Genomic DNA, 22,363 nt, shown 5'->3' with positions numbered 1-22,363 from the left:
TTGAGGAAGTAACGAGCTGGGTGGATAAAGGGGAGCCAGTAGATGTAGTGTATTTGGATTTCCAAAAGGCATTCAATAAGGTGCCACATAAAAGGTTGCTGCACAAGGTAAGAGCTCATGGAGTTGGGAGTAATATATTAGCATGGATAGAGGATTGGCTAACTAATGGAAAACCGAGTTGGGATGAAGGGGTCATTTTCAGGATGGCAATCTAACTAGTGGGGTGCCGTGGGAATCAGTGCTGGGGCCTCAACTATTTACAATCTATATCAATGACTTGGATGAAGGAAGTGAGTGTACTGTGGCCACATTTGCTGCTGATACAAAGATAGGTGGAAAAGTGAATTGTGAGGAGGACCCAGTGTCTGCAAAGGGATATAGATAGGTTAAGCGAGTGGGCAAAAATTTGGCAGAGTATAATGTGGGAAAATGTGAAGTCATCCACTTTGGGAGGAAGAATAAAAAAGCAAAATATTATAAACTGAGAAAGATTACAGAATGCTGCAGTACAGAGGGATTTGGGTGTCCTCGTACATGAAACACAAAGTCAACGTACAGGTGCAGCAGGTAATTGGGAAGGCAAATGGAATATTGGCCTTTATTTCAAGAGAGATGGAGTATAAAGCAGGGAAGTCTTGCTACAACTGTACAGGGTGCTGGCAAGACCACACCGAGAGTACTGCGTACAGTTTTGGTGCCCTTATTTAAGGAAGGATATACTTGCATTGGAGGCGGTTCAGAGAAGGTTCACTAAGTTGATTCCGGGTATGGAAGGGTTCTCTTGTGAGGAAAGATTGAGCAGGTTGGCCCTATACTCACTGGAGTTTAGAAGAATGAGAGGAGATCTTACTGAAACATAAGATTCTGAGGGGGCTTGACAGAGTAAATGCTGACAGGATGTTTCCCCTCATGGGGTAATCTAGAACTAAGGGGCATAGTTTCAGAATAAGGAGTCGCCCATTTAAGATGGTGATGAGAAATTTCTGCTCTGAGGGTTGTGAACATTTGGAATTCTTTGCTCCAAAGAGCGGTGGAGGCTGAGTCATTGAATATATTCAAGGCTGAGTTAGACAAATTTTTGATCAGCAAGGGAGTCAAAGGATATGGGGAACAGGCGGGAAAGTGTAGTTGAGGCCAGAATCAGATCAGCCATGATCTCATTGAATGGCGGAGCAGGCTCGAAAGGCCAAATGGCCTACTCTTGCTCCGATCTCGTATGTTCTTGGTAGGGTTGTGCTCAGTTGGTCAGCTTCTGTCTTATGACACACGAGGTGAAAAAAGTACTTGCATTATATAGTACCTTTCATGCCCTCGAGCTGTCCCAAAGAGCTTTAGTCAACAAATTACTTTTGTATTGTAGTCTCATTTATTTTTGTAAACTTGGCAACCAGTTTATGCAGAGCACAATCCCACAAATGGCAATCAGATAAGTGACCAGTTGATGTGTGTTTGATTTGATTCATGAATAAATGTTGACTAGGACACCGGGAGAGCTCCTTGCTCTTTTTCAAATGGTTCCAAGGGATCTTGTGTTGTGCTGAACAGACGATGGGACCTCAGTTTAACATCTCAGCCAAAAGTCTGAAGTTCCAACAGTGTTTAATGTTGAGAAAATGCTGCATTGAAGTATGAGCCTGGAGCCCTTGAGTAGGGATTGAATCCACAACCTTCTGACTCTGAACCAAGAGATTTACCACTGGGCAAAGCTGATATGTGGACAGTGTTAATGTTTGGGCTTAAAGTGCTGCAAGTAACACATTACCCAAGATTACAGATAGTGGGTGGGTGGGGGTGGGAGGGGGGGAATCGGATTTTCTAATATGGTGCATATAGCAGGAAATTGCTCACCCCAGCCTGTGTTTTCCTGTCAAGTAATGCCTGATTTCTTAAACTGTGGTCTGGGCACATGCTGGGTGACAACAAAGCAGAAAATAGCCTTCATAATCTCCCTCCCCCCTCTACTCTGCCCCATTGAACTGCCTAGCATGCTACGTGTGCTGGTGCAGTGCGAGTCTGCAGTAAGGAAGCCCTTGATCTGCCTTTGTACACAAGGTTTGAGTAAATTGCTGAGTTAGCAGCTGGATTGTAAGAGTTGGGCTTGGTATTGATCTGCCTTGACCTTGCAGCTCTGCCTCATCCAGCCAGAACACAATAGATGCCGTGAGCTGCAAGGAGCTGGGGCTACGACTAACTGAGTAGCAGATTCCAGCTGGCACCAGGAGGGTGCACCAGTACTGAACCATGAACATTTATACCCCTATTAGAGAACAGGCTCACTGGCATTGTAGGATAACAGGAAGTGAGACACAAGTGAGGCCTGTTTTGAATGTAACATGAGCAGAATAACATCATTAGTGACCTCCACGCCTGCTATTTTTTTGTGAAAATGTATTTTACAAACATTGCTCTTGTGGGGTGTAGTATTAATTTTGAAACAAAAGTAACCAAGACTGAGTTGTGTTTTCAGTGAGGGCTGTACCAAGGATTTTACTTATGAGACTTGCAATAGCTGCACTGAGAATAAATGCTCATTTTCTCTTCTGCCCTGAAGATGTTGGCTAGCAGTTCTAAGAGTAATAGCTGCTCTCCACTACGTCTTCCAAGCGGCCATTTGTCACTTGTGCAACCAGACGCTGAGTGTCTCCAGGCTATTTTACCTTGAAGGCATTGCCCACACAATGAGCGAGTCTATTCAACAGCGATCAGAAGTAAAGAACGAACTTACATTTGTATCATGCCTTTTACACCCTTGGGCTACCCCATGGTGTTTTATAGCCAATTAAGCCTTGATGTGCAGCAGCCAATTTGTGCACAGTAAAGTCCCACAAACTGCAAGGTAAATGACAAGATTATCTGTTTTGGTGGTGTTGGTTGAGAGATGAACGTTGGACAGGACACTGGAGAACAGCCCTTCTTTTCAAAAACTACCGTCTGATCTTTTGTGTCTGCCTAAAAGGGCAGGCAGGGCTACAGTTAAACATGTCACCTGAAAGATGGCACCTCTGACAGTGCTGCACTCCCTCAGTGCAGCACTGACGTGTCAGCCTACATTATGTGCTGAATTACATAGAATGTGCAGCACAGAAACAGTCTATTCTGCCCAACAGGTCTGTGCCATGTTTATGTTCCACACGAGCCTCCTCCCTCCCTACTTCATCTAACCCTATCATTCCATCCGAGAATCTTTTAAAAATGTGAAGTGAAAATGTAATACAAAGTTGCATTTGGGAAGCTATTCAGGCTATTGTTTCTTGCACGTTTCAGTTGGTTGCTTGTAACTGTAAACCTCAATACAATTAAACCCAAAGACAGTCAATGCTGCCTTTTAATCATTTTATGCTTATGCAGAACTAATATAATTTCCATATGTGCTACTATTTTGCCTTCAAATATAATTTCTCATAGTTAGCATATTCCCAAAGAGATTCTTTCCTGAGCCAATCTTTATAAATACAAACAACTATAAATACTACTTGGTTTATAATACCATTTTTCAAAACAAGATTCCAACAAAGTTAGTATGCAGGTGCAGCAGGTGATCAAGAAGGCCAACGGAATGTTGGCATTTATTGCTAGGGGGATAGAATATAAAAACAGGGAGGTATTGCTGCAGTTATATAAGGTATTGGTGAGACCGCACCTGGAATACTGCATACAGTTTTGGTGTCCATACTTAAGAAAAGACATACTTGCTCTCGAGGCAGTACAAAGAAGGTTCACTCGGTTAATCCCGGGGATGAGGGGGCGGACATATGAGGAGAGGTTGAGTAGATTGGGACTCTACTCATTGGAGTTCAGAAGAATGAGAGGCGATCTTATTGATTGTGAAGGGGCTTGATCGGGTGGATGTGGTGAGGATGTTCCCAAGGATGGGTGAAACTAGAACTAGGGGGCATAATCTTAGAATAAGGGGCTGCTGCTTCAAAACAGAGATGAGGGGAAACTTCTTCACTCAGAGGGTGGTAGGTCTTCCACAGCTGCCCCAGGAAGCTGTGGAAGCTACATCATTGAATAAATTTAGAACAGAAATAGACAGTTTCCTAGAAGTAAAGGGAATTAGGGGTTACGGGGAGCGGGCAGGAAATTGGACATGAATTTAGATTTGAGGTTAGGATCAGATCAGCCATGATCTTATTAAATGGCGGAGCAGGCTCGAAGGGCCGATTGGCCTACTCCTGCTCCTATTTCTTATGTTCTTATGTAAGATCACATGGTAAATTTAAGCATTAAATTGACAACAGTGTAAGTAGTGTGATATTGGGGGGAGAAAAACCCAGAATTTTGACGTTAATTGTCCTATTTAAAGCTTGATGAATGCAGAAAAGGGTTAAGATGCAAGACTTCTAATTGACTGAGTCCAAGTGTGAAGACTAGCTCTATAATGTAATAGAATGTCTCTACTCACAATGTTTTCCAGAATTCTAGAAATAAATCAGTTCAACAAAAATCGCTTTGATAACCTAGCACTGTACATAGTTAGATCTTTGAAAGATACTCAGCACATACAACCCAAAAAACTAAATATATTTCCTGAGTAAATGGTTAATACAGTACATTAGATGCTTAATCTGAATATAAAATAAGATTGAATCAATATTAAAATAAATATAGAGCGCTTTAAAAATTATAATCCCTTAGTGATATTACAAAAAATCAATTTTGTCTTCATTAAGTGCATGCTAGATAAAATATAAGTACTAATTTTATTTCCCCACCACAAAGGGTTAGTAAATCTAAGAACTAGTCCTGAGTAACAATTCTTTTTCTTAAATATTTTTTATACACAAATTACAGACTTAAAATGAAACTGCTCCAACTTATGTAGAATTCATTCTCACTCAGTCTTTTAGTTCTGAAATACAGTGATGACGACTACATTACAAACATTGCACGATGGGAAATTTCAGGCGAAGCAGCTTGGATTATTCCTCCTCAATAGAGTGGTTTATAATTATCACATCCCTCAACTGACAACAACAACTTGCATTTATATAGGGCCTTTAATGTAATAAACGTCCCAAGCGCTTCCCAGGAGCGTTATCGAACAAAATTTGGTGCCCAGCCACATAAGGAGATATTAGGACAGGTGACTAAAAGCTGGGTCGAAGAGGTAGGTTTTAAGGAGCGTCTTAAAGGAGGATAGAGAGGCGGAGAGGTTTAGGGAGGGAATTCCAGAGCTTTGGAGCCTAGGTAGCTGAAGGCACGGTGGAGCGAATAAAATTGCAGATGTGTAAGAGGTAAGAATTGGAGGAGCGCAGAGGGTTGTGGGGCTGGAGGAGGTTAGAGATAGGGAGGGGTGAGGCCATCACAGGATTTGAAAACAAGGATGACCATTTTAAAATCCTACTGGTAGCCAGCGTAGGTCAGCGAGCACAGGGATGATGGGAGAACAAGACCACTTTCTAATTGAGCACCCAACATTAACCCATCTAAAGTTTCTGGATAGAGCTTGAACCCATGACCTTCTGACTCAGGCAAGAGTGCTACCACTGAGCCATGGATGTATAAAGTCTTTGGCTAACTTTATACCCCACCAAGCTTTTTAATTCTTGTCACTGTGTAAACTTTGCTGTTCAAATACTGGTTAGCACAGTCAGTCCTTTTGAAACCCCAGGATTAATCTGATTGCCTCTCCACCTAAATTTGGCCAGGTCAGTGTGACAAGCTATGGGTCAGTTTATCTCCAATGTGCGCACGCACACTTTCTGTGCACCGAGTATTGCTTTTACATCCATCACTGCTGACCACCAGCATGATCTCTTTTTAAACCAACTCTTTAAGGGGCAGTGGACTGACTGATTGTCCACACAGCAGTGAGTGTGGACAATCAATCAGTCAGTCCACTGCCGCAAGCTTTCGTTCGGTTATTGTTTACATGAGAGTTGCTGTCAGTCACAAGTCACCGCTGAGTCTGACCCCAAGTGTCCTGCATCCATTTCTTGTGTGCTGGTGGAATACATCAGGAATTTAGGATGTGCTATCTGCTACAAGATGACAATAGAAATAATTTAGCTGAAAGGAGATGCAGCAAACAAGCATGGACTTACTTGTCTTTGTTTTTAAGTTTTTTTATTTTCTTGGTCTTTGGGTGGTACTGGCAAGGCTGCATTTAGTTCTCTGTTCCTCACTGCCTTCAATTGCAGAAGTTTTTACAACCGAGTCCATCGCTGGACCTCTTTAGAGGGTGTTAAGAGTTGACCTGGAACTGGGAGTTACATGCCGGCTGTGGTGGGTTGCCTTCCCCGGAGCACATTACTGAACCAAAAAGCAAAGTACTCCAGATGTTGAAACAAAAATGGAAAACGCTGAAGTTACTCCGGGACAAGTAGCATCTGTCAAGAAAACACGTGACAGTTGACGTTTCAGATACTAAACCTTTCCTCAGAACTGAAAGATGCTATAGATGAGCAACATTTAAGGAGGATCAGAACAAGGAGAGGGGAAAATGCACACCAAGCACACTGGGAAAGACAGTGTGACCTGTAAAGTGCTATTGTTGGGATCAGGAAATGGTTAAAGGGCAGGAATGATAGGCACAGACTTCTGCACTTTAACCATTCCATGTCTTTTCCTTTTTCCCTCCTTTCTCTTGTTCTGTTCCTTAAATGCTGTTCGTCTGCAACATCTTTCAGTTCTGAGGAATGGTTTTATTCGAGAAACCATTCCTCAGAATGTCAAAGATCTTGTTTGTTTGACAGATGCTGCCTGATCTGCTCTGTGTACAGTATTTTCTGATTTAATGAGCGAGTTTGATTTTTCCCACAATCGAGTAGCTTTCATGTTCATTTTTTTCTTTTCCTGCTCCCATGCCGTAATAGAGTTATTAAATTTAACTTCCGAGCCTGCCAGAGTGGAGTTTGAATTGATGATCTCTTTGCTCATTTAGTATCATAACCATTACCATACCCTATGGAGAAAGGCCCCAGAGAGGGGCCCAAGAGCTCACCCTGACTGCACGCCCTGTAACTGGTCACCGGTGACATAGGAAACACATTCACGAAAAGCAATCAGCTGCTTTCCTGACACACTGCATGCCGGCACAAGTTGTCAGAAACCGAGCTCTCGGTCTGTAAGCGGAAGCTAGGCATTCCTCTCAGCTACTTGGTGTGCAGCGAAGGCGGGATTCTCATTCTCCAGACAAAGCTAAGGGAAAGTTCCACGGCAAGTCACCGGGCAGCAATCTGACACACCTGGCTGATTCCAGAAAGTCACTGACCTGAGGTCACAGAAACCCATTGATTTTTAATTGTTGATTAGGGTGATCTGCTGTATGCTGTAATTCTCTTTCCAGCTGGAGAAACTTCATCAAGGATTGCACGAATAAAATGTGTTGTGTTAAGGGTTTTCTTTGCCACCAAATGCCTCCTTATAACCTTCTCCTGCCCCCTTTGCCCTCGCCTCTAGCAACAAGTGGGAGAACCAACTGGATTTCTTCATCACCAAGACAGACACCATTCAGTCAGCTGCTTTTCGCCCTTCCCTTGCCCATTAAGCCAAAGTTGTCCCCTTCGCACACTAGTGTCGAATCCCTAGTTTCTACCCCATCTTTTCTTCCCCCCCCCCCCCCGGCCCCATTCTCTCCACTTGATAAACCTTATAGAATTCTTTGACTAGGTAAAAGATTTGGTTGGGGGTGGGGTGGTACAATGGGATTAGTGTGCATGGACATCAGGAAAGCCTTTGCCAAAGCACCGCATGGGGGACGACAGCCAAACTGGATTAAAAATTGGTTGGAATGGAGAAACAGAGTAGGAGTTAAGGCAGTTTTATAGAATAGTGGATAGTGGTGTCGCACTGTGTTCAGTTTTGGGACCACGTCTGTTCGTTGTGTGTCAATGATTTGAATATAGGTGTGGAGGGAGTGGGGTCAAAATTTGCAGATGCTACCAAAATAGGGGTTACAGTTAAATCTTTACATCATCAAAGGGATATGGTAAGATGGGGGAATGGGCTAAAAAGTGGCTGTGTGTGTGTGGGATGATGCAGTTTTGGTTTAAAAAAATAACAGCAGTAATTATACTCAAAGGAAGGAGGTTCAGTGCTGTGGAAAAGCAGAGGGAATTGGGGGTACAGGTTAACCGGACATTAAAGGCAGCACCTCAGGTTGAAAAAAAGGATCGTTTTAAAAAAGGGTTCGATAAGGTAGAGGAGATGTTTCCACTTGTGAGGGAGGCCAAAACTAGGGGCCATAAATATAAGATAGTCACTAATAAATCCAGTAGGGAATTGAGGAGAAAATTCTTTACCCAGAGACTGGTTAGAATGTGCAACTTGCTACCATAAGGAGTAGTCGGGGCAAGTAGTATAGGTGCATTTAAGGGGAATCTCGATAAACACACGAGGGAGAAAGGAATAGAAGAATACGCTGATAGGGTGAGATGAAGTACAGTGGGAGGAAGCTTGTGTGGAGCATTGCCCCATTGGCCCGAATTGTTTCTGTTTTGGAACTTCTATATATTTTTCTGTTTATAACCAATCCCATTAAATTCCTAACTGTGCAACCTCCCCTCCTGACCCCCATGCTAGCTGATATTGTAACTGCTCCTTCTTCACCGGTACTGTTCCTCTCCCTCTCAAAACTGCCGCCATCACCTCCACTCCTCAAAGACCCACCCTCTATCCTCTCTAACTTCCGCCACCATCTCCAACCTCCTTTTCCTCTCCCAAGTTCTAGGACGTGTTGATGCCTCCCACCCATCTCTCCTGTGATTCTGCTTGAATCTCTTCAATTAGGTTTCTGCCTCTCCCCAACACCGAAATGGCCCTAACCAAAGTAAGGACTGATGTGGACTCATTTCCACATTCACCTGAGGAAGGAGGAAGCCTCCGAAAGCTTGTGAATTTCAAATAAAATTGCTGGACTATAACTTGGTGTTGTAAAATTGTTCACAAAAGTAAGGACTGACATTCTCTGTAACTGTGACCATGGTGCATTATCCCTCCTTGACATCTCTGCAGCTTTTGATAGTCAACCACACCATGGTGGTCCAACTCCTCTATGTGGGACTCCTCTTGCTTGATTCCACTCTTATCTACCTGACCGTAGCCAGAGCTGTAGTAATGACTTCACTTCCCCCCCCACCCACAGAGTTCTCCAAGGACCCGTCCGTCACCCTTTTCCCTCATTTACTTGCTGCCCCTGGCGACATTGTCCACAGACATGAATCCGTGAATGCTGTCGACACCCAGCTGTACCTCTCTGCTACTTCTTGCGACCCACTTCGCTGCCTCTACTGTCTGACTGCTTGTCCGACATCCAACAAACTGGGTCTCACGCTCCAGTCTCCAAAACCCCTCTGACTGGATGGTATTCGCAAGCCCAGAATGCACCCAAGTGACTCAGGAGATCTCCTGGGTGGAGCTGGAGTACAAAGTCCCTTGCTTATATTTGCACAATGTGACCTGGCCATTTAAAGTAAGGGAAATTCCCTTCTATTTATGTATACATGCAGGTGCATCCAAGTTTTATTTTGTGGGCCTCATACTGTGTACCTTTTGGGTTTGGGGGAAGGGCTGCATACACGTTTAAATCCCTTTTTTCATTGATTTGCATATTTCTCAAGTTGCTGACAACAGATTCATCAATGAGGCACCAGCACTTAAAAAAAAACTACCCATTGTAAACCTAGAGTCCCACAAAATTTAAACAAATCAAACTGGCAATTAAAAGATCTAAGCGCAATTCAGTTGGATTTCCACTGCTTGAGGACTTCATCTTGCCCAGGGGTCTCAGCTTTCCCTGTACTAGTGAATCTCCAATGGTATCGCTCATAGGTGCTTTTCTATTGAGAAGCGCATACATAACCAGTAGTTAGATAAAAGAAATGTTCTCTTCGTAGGTTAGTTATAAAATAAATAAACATTTTTTTTATTCATTCATGGGATGTGGCCGTCGCTGGCAAGGCCAGCATTTATTGCCCATCCCTAGTGTGTCGCTCAGCTGCCACTGTGCCTTAATATAATTGGAATAGATCATAACATACAGTCTAGAACATTAGATATCGCATCTACTTTTATTGTGAGCGATCACAATGGAACAGGGAGTGCTATGGGATTGGCTAATTAGAGTGGATGGTATGGGAAGGGTAGTTGGAATATGGGGGCTGTGGTGAAGGTAAGGTTGCGCTCAAATTACTGTAGCTCGGTCTGTTCTTGATAGTGGGCTCCTTGGGCGATTCTCTATCTAAATGGATTCCATTTAGTGGCACTGGTCACTATAGATCGAGTGGCCCATCGGCAGACACACGGCTGTGCCTTTGAAGATGCTGTGTTTACTGAGCCCTTTCGTCATCATCTGTCTGCTCTCTTACAGATCAAAAAGCTGGCAGGCTGACGTGGACAGGAATCCACTTACAGGACGGACTTTCTGGCAACTGACCATTTAGCTGGTGAGTGGTTGTTACATTACTTTTCCACCTATCCGTTGATGCATTTCCTACATTACAACAGTGACTACACTTCAAAAGAAAACTCTCACTTTCTCTTTTTTTCTTTTCCGAACATGTTCTCCTAAATCAAGTAAAGCTCTTCTCCCTGCCAATGCCCTCACTGGGTTGAATCCAGAATCACCCATTCCTATGTGCACGCAGACTTTTTCCTTGATAACCACCTTAACGAGTGAGCGGCCATCCTGCGTGATTGTGACATGGCTTGCTCTGTCTATCCTGTTAGCTTAAAATCTAAGGGAGATCATGCTGTTGAATGAATGGCAACTGGACCATTGAAAGCAATGGAGAGCTCACTGTCCTGCTTGTCTCCAAGTTTGGAGCCCAGTATTGCCCTAGAAATTTTCTAAAGAACATACCAGCAAAAATAACTTTTTATGCAGGGGTATTGTGTAATTATTAAAAAAATATATACACGTGTTTTTTGATATTATGTCATTTAAAAAACATGAATTATTTCTCACTTGCTCAGCCTGCATGTACAAGGGACTAGACTGGCACCTGGATGGGATAGGAACCCATCAGAACATTGCTCTATAAAGGTTTGCTGTACTGATTATGTGGTCAGTTATGCCCCAGTTTTTTATCTCCCATTGTTCATTTTATTAAGCCCACCAGGGGAAAAATTTGATGATTCCAGGGTTTTAATGTTTGTGTTTCTCGTCACCTTTTTGTAGTTTTTTATAAATATATTTATGCTGTAGTGTTAAATTGCTCAGCGATCTCTTAGGCGATCTTGGGTCTTTGCCATGACACCATTTCCTGTAACTCAAGATCCCAGTAGAGGAGACAGCAGTAATCCTGGTGACTTTCCTCTTGCCAGCAGCTGAGGAAGACTTGGCTGTTGGACTTGATAGATCTAATCGATAACCAAAATATACTACCAGGACCTGTTGCTGAAGAATCAGGGTCCTGTACTACCTAGGATTCTCTGTTTAGCTGCTTGGCTCTTGAGAGTGTCAGCCACCCTGTAAGGTTTCTCTCCAAGTGATGGGGACCTTATTAGCATGATTGGAAGCATGCCTGTTAAGTTTCCAATTCTGAATGAGAAGTGCCGTCATATCATACAAGGAGAAGTTTGGCACAAAATTTCTGCTTGGAGGATGCCAACGAGCAGTTCTAAAGCAGGTTAACGAGGGGTGATTAAGTCTTGTTATTAAGAGATATACTTATGGTATCATCACGGAAATGTAGCACAGAAAGGAGGCCAATGTGGCCCACCATGCTTGTGCCACATACATGACTATTTACTTTCCCCCTTTAAGGAAAGCTTCTCCCAATTGCTGAGTGGATAAAAAATATTGTGCACTAAGCCATAAAGAGCAGAAAGTCCCAGGATCCATCACCACTCTGTGCTGAGTTGCTGATCTCAATTGGGGTATTACAGTTATTTTTGGTGCCCAAGGCTCGAGAGGGAAACAAATCATCCTGGGTTCCTGCTCCAAATTATCACTCCATTGGCAAATGTGCACCTGTGGATGTTGGGGTGAAGGCTAGATTGAGTTCATGTGGGAGCTCTAGACAATCAAATAACCCGCTGACGCTCACTGTCTAGGTTTGTAATGGAGAATGTCACAGTGCTGCCAAAGCCCGAGGCACCATCTGCAGCGCTTTCAGCCTGGGATGGGCAAGAGAAGTATTACATAGAATTTACAGCACAGAAACAGGCCATTTGGCCCAATTGGTCCACACGAGCTGCCTCCCACCCTACTTCATCTCACTCTATCAGCATATCCTTCTATTCCTTTCTCCCTTATGTACTTATCTGGCTTCCCCTCAGTTTTCTCTTTTCTAGAGAAAAGAGCCCCAGCCTGTTCAGTCTTTCCTGATAGGTATAACCTCTCAATTCTGGTATCATCCATGTAAATCTTTTTTTGCACCTTCTCCAGGGCCTCTATATCCTTTTTGTAATATGGAGACCAGAACTGTGGCACAGCACTCCAAGTGTGCTCTAACCAAGGTTCTGTACAAGTTTAACATCTCTGCTTTTTGATTCTATTCCTCTAGAAATGAACCCCAGTGCATTTTTATAGCCTTATTAACCTGTGTTTCTACTTTTAATGATTTGTGAATAACGCTTGTAAGTAATGGTGAAGTGGCTGGTGTGAGTGAGAAAGTATCTGTGTATAATGCCATGTTTGTCTATTTCAGTGGCATACCCGGACCTCGTGTACGTGGGATATCGACAATGAGCTCCGTAGCCGTACTGACGCCTGAAAGCTTTGCTGAGCACAGGAGTGGCCTCAATGAGCAACAGGCCAAAGGTCGGTGGACAGCTTTAAACTCTCCCTAGCGTAATTTTAAACAGGTAGAGCTGCTCAAAGCTGCCTTCTCCCTCGCTGTTAACTGTCCTGAGGCTGCATCGTGGTCTTCAAAATCTATCCATTGACCAACATTTGGTTTCCAGAATGTTGAACATTCCTGCCCTGGGGCTGCCTGTCACTCAGACTCAGAGTTTCAGAGGTTATTGTTCAGGCTTTTCGGAGGATTGGGACTTGATATGTTTCACTTTTTGAGTAGAGTAGATTGAGAGAAGGAAATGCATGTGGACTAGCTGGCCAATCCTGAAATGGTGTACAAGGATGTTGACCGGGCGCTCTCTTTCTACCCCTCTGCTTTGATGGGATGTGTGATCTTGACTGTCCCAGATTCTGTCCTCATGGCTCCAGTAATTATTTGGTGTTCATGCCCCTGGCTACTTCCCCCTTTTTTTTTAGGCACGATGGGATGTGGGATGGTGAGAGTCCTAAACTCATGCCCTCCTGACTTACAGAACTTCATTGGACCAAACCACTGTCCACTTGTTCCCTTTATATATGCTTTATGCAGACATAACATTTACCCAACTCTCTCATTGTCTGGTGTTTATAGTAAATAATAAGTCCACTGTTGTAGTTCACCTGCACTCAGCAACGGACTTGTCCTTGCTGTAACACATGGCTATTTGGTTGTCTAGTTTTCCTGGGAATTCTAACTCTTTCCCCCACCCCCTTGTGAAAGAGTTGTTGTAACATGCTGTCACCATCTGAGCTATCCTCCATTTCTGTTTCTGTTCTCAGAAAAACTCTTGTTTGGTACAGTACTTTCTTTGGAGAGCAGAGAATGATTCTTGTGTTTATATTTGTACAAAGATCCTATTCAGCTCTCAGGCACACTTAGGAAGCCAATGAAGGGCAATTTAAGTTGGCCCCAGGCTACACTCCTTTGAATGGCAATGATGGGTGGCTGGGATCTTCTTTTTTGACTGCAGGTGGGGCTTGGACTAACAATTGGGAGCAAAGCTTGGAAAAAGTGGGACATGGACAGTGGATGCTATTGGTGGCAAACGCATTGCCCCTGAATTGGGAATAGGCTGGCAAACTGCCACCCTCTCCAGCTGTTCCCGCCAGGTGAGACTGGGCTGTCAGAAATGCCTTTATTCCCTCTCCACCTTCTTGGGCTATTCCTGTTACAGGACTGCACAATTGGAAGATGCTGGAGCCATGAATCATCAGACTCACCAAGTATGGGTTGCTTCCAGAGACAATCCCACCACTCTCTTTGGCTTAAAAAAGTGTCCTATTTTGATATTGCACTCCTTTTCAAAAAATAACTACAGCCTCATATTGAAATGAGTTTGCAATCTCTTGCTTGCTGATTATAAACTGCTATTCATGACCTTCCTGATGTTGACTGCTGTGCCTGAGACTTTGACCGAAGTAACTTCATCTTCATCCCACAGCAAATGTTGGTTCTGAAGATGAGACCGATGTGGTACCAACTTACAAGGAAGCGTTTCCTCCTCTCCCTGAGAAAGCTGCTTCTGGAGAGATTGCAACCGAACCATCTGGAGCATGGACCAAAATTCGACCACTCAAATCTTCCCTCATCACCCAGGTATGACTTGCTAGATAAGCCTCTATAAGGGTAAATAATATATAGGGAGAAGATTAAGACTGCACTTGAGTAGAGTTGAAAATCATCCCTGATGGTAGGAGTAACAGTACTGATGAACTCTGCACTCTGAGTGGGTGGGAGCAGTTGTTTGAGCACTGCTTTTGCTTTTGAGAGTTGGGTTCAAATCCAGCTCGAATGAGGGGATGAATATTTACTTTTTTCGACGTAGGGTAGTGGGTTTAACCCTATCCTTTCACCTCTGGGGCAATGTTTCCCAGGACTGCTGTTCAGATATACTAGGGATATTATAACAAATTATAAACAAAAAAAGAAAATGCTGGAAACAAACAGCTGGCCAGTCAAAATCTGTGGGGAGAACAGACAAGTTAATGTTTTGGGTACAGACCTGTCAAAACAAAAAATAAGTGGCTAAGCGTATTAATACAAATCAGAAAAAAGGGAGGGGAATAATAGAATCTTACAGCACAGAAGGGGGCCTTTCGGCCCATCGTGCCTGTGCCGGCTTTTTGAAAGAGCTGTCCAATTTAGTCCCACTCCCCAGCATTTTCCCCATAACCCTGCAAATTAGTTCTCAAAAATATAGTTTTAAAAGCACATACAAACCCAGAGAGGAATCATGAATGGAATGAGTGACCTCAGTTAAGTAATGGACAGAAACATTAAACCATAAGAGATAAATGGTGTGTCAATAGTAAAGGAATTGAGATGATGTCAGCCCCTCTCTACTCTTTGTCCAGGTCTTTCATGTACCATTAGAAGAGCGCAAGTACAAGGAGATGAACCAATTTGGAGAAGGAGAGCAGGCCAAGATCTGTCTGGATATCATGCAGAAGACAGGTGCACACATTGAACTCTCATTGGCCAAGGACCAAGGTCTTTCCATCATGGTTTCCGGAAAGCTTGAGGCTGTCATGAAAGCGAGGAAGGAAATTGTTGCTAAACTGCAGACTCAGGTAACCAGGGGGCAGATTGCAGATGGGGGACGGGATGGGGATCCCAAAAGTTACGAACTTAGGTAGTCTAGTACTGATGGGGAGGGGAAGAATCTTTATTATGTGCACAGATATGGTCTGAGTTTGTTGCAAAAGTACAACAAAATTGACTAGTCAGCAAGAACTGCAGTATAAGAATATACTGTTAGTTTAATATATATTTATAAAATCTGATGGAAGTGGAGCTGCTTGCATGTGTTGTGGGAGGGAACTAAGCTCTCCAAATATGATGATGTCTCTTGGAGAAAAGGTTCTTTCTCACGTTATTTGTAAAAGGGTGAAGAAACAATACTGACTGTTTAATTTTCTTGTACCAAAAAATTTGCATTCCTTAATCTTCATAAGGATGTGGTCTCGACCATTCATATGTTATCTTCATGTTAAAATGGTTATGGAATCTGACTTCTAATCCAGCTGCTGTCTACTTCAGGATGCTGTTTGACTGACATTTGGGAATGCTTGGTGTTTTGTCTGACTGCCTAGGTTGGTGGCATGCTTATTTCCTGAGGAGTGGCCAGTATCTGCTGCCAGGGCCTGGGTACCCGGTATCAGGGTGCTTTGTTTTGAGTGCTTACCTGGTATATGACTGCTCATGTCTGGGTCAGGGTGCCTGGTATCGGGCTGCCTGTGTTTTGGATGGTTACCTGGTATCTGATTGCTTGTCTACTGGCCCTAGGCTTCAGCAACAGTAGCCATCCCTAAGGAGCATCATCGTTTTGTGATTGGAAAGAGCGGAGAGAAACTGCAGGAGTTGGAACTGAAAACGGCAACTAAGATCCAGATTCCTCGCCCTGAAGACCCCAGCAACCAGATCAAAATAACTGGCACGAAAGAAGGCATTGAGAAAGCACGGCACGAAATCTTGCTGATCTCTGCTGAACAGGTATGGACAGAGGATGCTACTTATTAATGATTTGAGATTTTGCCCCAGGAGCCTCGGTGACCAGAACTGAATGCTGAATTTGAGATGCAACCTGACCAGGGCACTATGTAACTTTAGCATGGCGGCCTCAGACTCCTGCTCTGCAGGTTTGGCAATATAGCTCAGCATTCTGTTTCCTTTGTTAATTGCTGCTCTGCAGCACATCAAACTAATTTCAACACCACTGATGAAGTCTGTTCCCTATTTTTCTTCCAGTGTGTACCACATTACACTTATCTCTATTGAATTGCATCTACAATAATTCTGGCCACTTACAAATATTGTCTAGGTATTTTTTAGTTTCTTGTCTATTTCATCAGTCTCTGCTGTTTCTATTTTCTCTCTCTTTCCCCCAAAACCTCAGTTTGGTATCTTCTGTGAATTTGGCCAACTTGCATTGTGTATCTGAATCTAGGTCACTTCTTTAGCTTATAGCTAAGTGTCCACCTCAAAGTGAAGCCAGATATGGTGCTGAATATCTGCTTGGGAGGAAACTTCCTGTTGCTGAAAAGTCCTACTGTTGCCAAGTCCTGCCCTATCTTCAAGACTTGGTAGAAAGTGTCTGCCAGTGCGGTTTATGGGACAGGATCGACTGATACATCAAACTGAGTTCAGGTTTACAGAACGTGCAGCAAAATTGAGTGGTGATACTGCTTTGAAGGGAAAAATTAATTTGAGATTAAAATGTTCTTGTATTTCCCACAGGATAAGCGCGCAGTCGAGAGGATCAACATCGAGAAAGTCTATCACCCGTTCATTGCCGGACCCTTCAACAAGATTTCCGGGGAGATGATGCAGGAGACGGGGACTCGAATCAATATCCCGCCGCCAAGTGTCTTCAAGAACGAGATTGTTATCACCGGCGAGAAAGAACAGGTTGCACAGGCTGTTGCCCGCATCAAGAGGATCTATGAGGATAAGGTAAGAGGTGCAATCAGCTAGTGTTCTGGTCTTTCACAGAACCCGTTCTAGCTGACAAAAGGATTTCCACATGAGACCGGGTTCATTGCCATATGAAGTATATTTGTTCCATTTGTTTCTGATGGGAATACCAATAAAGGATGTGACTAATTGGTGTGGAAAATGACTCCCTGCAGTGTACAGCAGTGGGATGCAGAGTTGTACCTGGGATTCCATGTTCTCCTGCACCTCTTAGCAACTGGTCACAGAGGAGAGTTGACAGACTTTGTGGGAGGATTATCTGCCTGCCATTTTTTGGCAGAGAGGGACCCTAAAGAGGGGAGAAAATTGAGCATTCATATAATTGAACTGGTATGAAAATTGGAACTGGGTGTTCATTCCGAATTTGCTTGGTAAACTTGTGCTGGGCTATGGTTGTGACCATCAGCAGCCTTCTGATACCACACCCAAGTAGCTGTTCTTCACATATTGGTGAGGGCATCACTGTAGAGCCCAAAATAAAAACAGAGCGTGCAGGGAACACTGAGCAGGTTAGGTAGCTTCTGTGGAGAGAGAAACAGAGTCAATGTTTCAGGTTGATGACATCATTTTCATTGACCTGAAATGTTAACTCTGTTTCTCTCTCCACAGAAGCTGCCTGACCTGCTCAGTGTTTCCAGCATCCGCAGTATTTTGTTTTCATTTTACAGTTGAGCCCAATTCTTTTCTTGCCAAATGTCAAAACATATGCACTGGAGGTCGCTGAACAATGATCAGGAGAGAAAATCCAGTGAATTTCGTGTTTTTTCCCTTTTTCTTTCCCAGTTCCCCCTCCCCCCGGGATGCTATGACCACATGTAGGGTTCCTACTGCCACCGGGGAGTTGGATAACTTGGCATAGTCCGGGAATTGAACCTGGATCTTCCTGGTCTGTGTGGCTCAGTGCCACAATGTGGTGCAGTTACAGGGAGAGCGCAACGCATTTTAAATGAGTTACCAATTTTAAATTTGTACATCTAGAAAAAGAAAACCACGACGATCGCAGTGGAGGTGAAGAAATCTCAGCACAAGTATGTTATTGGACCCAAAGGCAACTCACTGCAGGAGATTCTGGAAAGGACTGGAGTCTCGGTCGAAATCCCACCCTCGGATAGCAATTCTGAAACCGTCATCCTTCGCGGCGAACCCGACAAACTCGGGCAGGCTCTGACTGAGGTCTATGCGAAAGTAGGTGGAGCATGGTGTCATCTTATGATGACAATGGCACTATTTAAATGGTTAAAATGATGCTCCGATTACGCTTAATAGTGACACAATCGTCCTGTGACTAATTTCGCCTGCCATAGATAAACTTTTCAGGTCTAGTGTCATCCCTTAAGCAGTCTTCCTTTTATGAGATTTGACTCGCACTGCCCCGTATCTACTTTTATGATAGCATAACCTGGGGATGTAACAAAAGCGTCCTCTTTTCATCTGGATTGGATACTTGTATCTTTCATAAGAAATAGGAGCAGGGGTAGGACATACAGCCCTTCGAGCCTGCTCTGCCATTCAGTAAGATCATGGCTGATCTTCTACCTCAAATCCACTTTCCTGTCTGATCCCCATATCCCTTGATTCCCCTAGAGTCCAAGAATCTATCTATCTCAGCCTTGAATATACTCAATGACTCAGCATCCACAGCCCTCCGGGGTAGAGAATTCCAAAGATTCACAACCCTCTGAGTGAAGAAACAACCTCTCAGCATCTACCCTGTCAAGCCCCCTCAGAATCCTATATGTTTCAATGAGATCACCTCTCATTCTTCTAAATCCCAGAGTATAGGCCCATTCTACTCAATCTCTCCTCATAAGAAGCTCTCTCATCCCAGGAATTAATCTAATGAACCTTTGTTGCACCGCCTCTAAGGCAAGTATATCCTTCCTTAGATAAGGAGACCAAAACTGTACATAGTACTCCAGGTGAGGTCTCAGCAAAGCCCAGTACAATTGTCAAAAGATTTCCTTACTCTTGTACTCCAACCCCCTTGCAATAAAGGTCATCATGCCATTTGCTTTCCTAATTGCCTGCTGTACCTGCATGCTAACTTTTTGTGTTTCTTGTCCCAGGATACCCAAGTCTCTCTGGATACAACATTTAATAGCTTTTCACCATTTGAAAAATACTCTGTTTTTCTGTTCTTCCTACCAATGTGAATAACCTCACATTTCTCCACATTATACTCCATCTGCCACCTTCTGCCCACTTACTTAACCTGTCTATATCCCTTTGCAGACTCTGTGTCCTCCTTACTGCTTACTTTTCCACCTAGCTTTGTATTGTCAACAAACTTGGATTAATTACACTCGGTCCCTTCATCTAAGTCATTAATATAGATTGTAAATAACTGAGGCCCAAGCACTGATCCTTGCGGTACCCCAGTAGTTACAGCCTGCCAACCTGAAAATGACCCGTTTATCCCTACTCTCTGTTTTCTGTCCGTTAACCAATCCTCTATCCATGCTAATATGTTACCCCCAACCCCATGAGCCCTTATCTTGCGTAACAACCTTTTATGTGGCACCTTATTGAATGCCTTTTGAAAATCCAAATATACTACATTGGTTCCCCTTTATCTACCCTGCTAGTTACATCCTCCAAAAACTCTATTAAATGTGTCAAACATGATTCCCCTTTCATAAAACCATGTTGGCTCTGCCTAATCATATTATGATTTTCTAAGTGCCCTGTTACCACTTCCTTAATAATGGATTCCAGTATTTTCCCGACGACTGATGTCAGGCTAACTGGCCTATAATTCCCTGTTTTCTCTCTCCCTCCTTTCTTGAATAGCGGGGTTACATTTGCTACCTTCTAATCGGCTGGCACCATTCTAGAATCTAGGGAATTATGGACGATCGTAACCAATGTATTCATTATCTCTGCAGCCACCTCTTTTAGCATCCTCGGATGTAGGCCATCAGGTCCAGGAAATTTATCGGCTTTTAGTCCGATTAATTTCTCAAGTACTGTTTCTCTACTGATATACACGTGTGAAATATGTGGAGAATTTCTTCAGTCTCTTTGAAGTCAGAACAAGTGAACATTTAATGAGATGAGACTTGATATGAATGTTAAGCTGTCTTATGTCCCATTAGGTGGATGTGTAGAACAACAATGATCAGATTCACTTATTCCCATAACAATATAAAAATAATGAACAATCTATGCTACCCCACTTTTGTGGGTAGTCTTGCTTGACCTATAGCTTATTTTCTAGCTGCTTTCTCCTAGATTACATCCTTGCAGCTGTTTAATGCCTCTAACCCTCGAAGCTCTGTTTTTAAAAAAATAAATTGACTTCAGTATTAGCTTTTAGTCACTGACTACCTCCCCATCCCACCCCAGCATCCACCAATCTAACGGCAGTGATTCCTGCTGTACTGTGAATAACACCCCTTGAGAACTAAGTTGAGCTCAGTAATAGCATTTTTAACATGTATTGCACCAAGGCCCCCCATGGGAGCATAGTCTGAAATTGCAAAACCTAACACTTGCATTTAGCTTGATGTTCAGCTGTCCTTTTCTTCTAGACAGGCCCGTGCACATGTGTATGGGCAGAGCAGTTCACTGGTCAGTTGTGTACCACTGAGGTAACAGCAATGGATTTCTAGCACAACACTTGAGTAACTCTGTGGCCTTGCATCCTTATTGAGATGGTTCTGCTACCAAAGGTTGCCAACCAGTATTTTCTTTCTCCCTCTCGTTTTCAAGGCAAATAGTTTTACAGTCGCAAGTGTCTCCGCCCCGGCCTGGCTACATCGCTTCATCATCGGGAAGAAAGGTCAGAACCTGAGCCGCATCACTCAGCAAATGCCAAAGGTACAAGAAGCTCTGCTGCACCATTATTTTGTAGTTTCTGCAAGAATGAAGGAATATTCAACTTGTTTGAATTGCTTATTGGGTCCTTTGGTGCGTTCGGGATCTTTGCCCTGCCCTAGTCTTTGTGCTCTGCAGTGCAGAGGGGGTTATTGTTCTGCCCCAGTCTCTGTGCTCTGCAGTGCAGAGAGGGTTATTGTTCTGCCCCAGTCTCTGTGCTCTGCAGTGCAGAGGGGGTTATTGTTCTGCCCCAGTCTCTGTGCTCTGCAGTGCAGAGGGGGTTATTGTTCTGCCCCAGTCTCTGTGCTCTGCAGTGCAGAGAGGGTTATTGCCCCAGTCTCTCTGCTGTGCTCTGTGGGGAGGCGATGACTGGCTCCTGTCCTGTCCAATGATTGTGCTTTTTTGCATTGAGTTTGTTCAGGAGATGGAGTCTGTTAACTGGCTCTCCTACCTGAGGAAGAATGCTTAAAAGCAGATTGTACAGTCTGGGGCTTGAATGTAATTTTATTCTTCCTTTTCAACCTTGGTGCAGGTACATATTGAATTCACTGATGGCGAGGATAAGATTTCCCTGGAAGGCCCAACCAAGGAGGTGAAACAAGTCCAAGAGCAAATTGAGGTTGTGGTGCAGGACCTGGTGAGTGTTGGATGTGACAGCAAGAATCACAGTGGGCTTGGAGAAGTGAAATTTACAGAGTATCTTGGAGCAGGATTTTGATATATGCTGTTGGTTACTGGGGTGGGGGGGGGGGGTGGGTTTAGTCACTATTTTCACATTTAGGAGAATGCTTATAAAATGAACCTCAATCTTTTGGGGGTTACATTTCAAAGAATAGAGTAAAGTAAAAGATGAACAGGAGAGAGGCTAGTTGTTGCAGAGAGTGACCGTTATTGATTACCTCAGTCATACATAGTTAGCAGGAGGGTTTTACTTTTGTTCCACATCATACTTACACCTCTGGGGCTCTTTTGTATCAGGTCAGGATGGTAAGCCTTCTGAGACCTTTAAGAATCCTGGGTGAAATGAGTTTGAGCTCCCAGATTCAACCCACTTCTCAGTGGACACCTATCCACAGCAAAGAACTATACATAAATGAGTTCTTAAAGGCACTAAGTTTGAATTTTCTCTCTCGAGTGTCAAGGATAGCAGGAATGGTAAAATAAAAGGGTAGGGGGTATTGCTCCTGAGGTTGGACTTCAGGAATGAAGATAGAAATTGCTGCAAATACACAGCAGGTCCGTCAGTATCTGCTGAGAAAAAAATGGTTTAACCCTTTTGTCAGGTTAAATATTTTCATGGTGGAGACATTTACCCTGAAAGGAGGGTAGCTCATGTTCTCTCTTCAGAT

At 43.6% G+C, this 22,363-nt stretch overlaps 1 protein-coding gene across 2 annotated transcripts in view; it reads left to right on the top strand.

The window, feature by feature from the left end:
• Positions 1 to 22,363, top strand: part of hdlbpa (high density lipoprotein binding protein a) — a 68,294-nt gene that overhangs the window by 12,422 nt on the left and 33,509 nt on the right. For both annotated transcript variants that reach the window (XM_067995624.1, XM_067995625.1), the window contains 9 exons: positions 10,313 to 10,388; positions 12,597 to 12,709; positions 14,167 to 14,321; positions 15,080 to 15,295; positions 16,011 to 16,217; positions 16,962 to 17,177; positions 18,177 to 18,383; positions 20,910 to 21,017; positions 21,547 to 21,651. In XM_067995624.1, the coding sequence (XP_067851725.1) occupies positions 12,634 to 12,709; positions 14,167 to 14,321; positions 15,080 to 15,295; positions 16,011 to 16,217; positions 16,962 to 17,177; positions 18,177 to 18,383; positions 20,910 to 21,017; positions 21,547 to 21,651 (1,290 nt within the window). In that variant the 5' untranslated portion in view covers positions 10,313 to 10,388; positions 12,597 to 12,633. The remainder of the gene's footprint in view (positions 1 to 10,312; positions 10,389 to 12,596; positions 12,710 to 14,166; positions 14,322 to 15,079; positions 15,296 to 16,010; positions 16,218 to 16,961; positions 17,178 to 18,176; positions 18,384 to 20,909; positions 21,018 to 21,546; positions 21,652 to 22,363) is intronic.

This window comes from Heptranchias perlo, chromosome 13 (assembly GCF_035084215.1).
Source record: "Heptranchias perlo isolate sHepPer1 chromosome 13, sHepPer1.hap1, whole genome shotgun sequence".
Taxonomy (NCBI): Eukaryota; Metazoa; Chordata; class Chondrichthyes; order Hexanchiformes; family Hexanchidae; genus Heptranchias; species Heptranchias perlo.
This window is presented reverse-complemented; position numbering and strand designations above follow the sequence as displayed.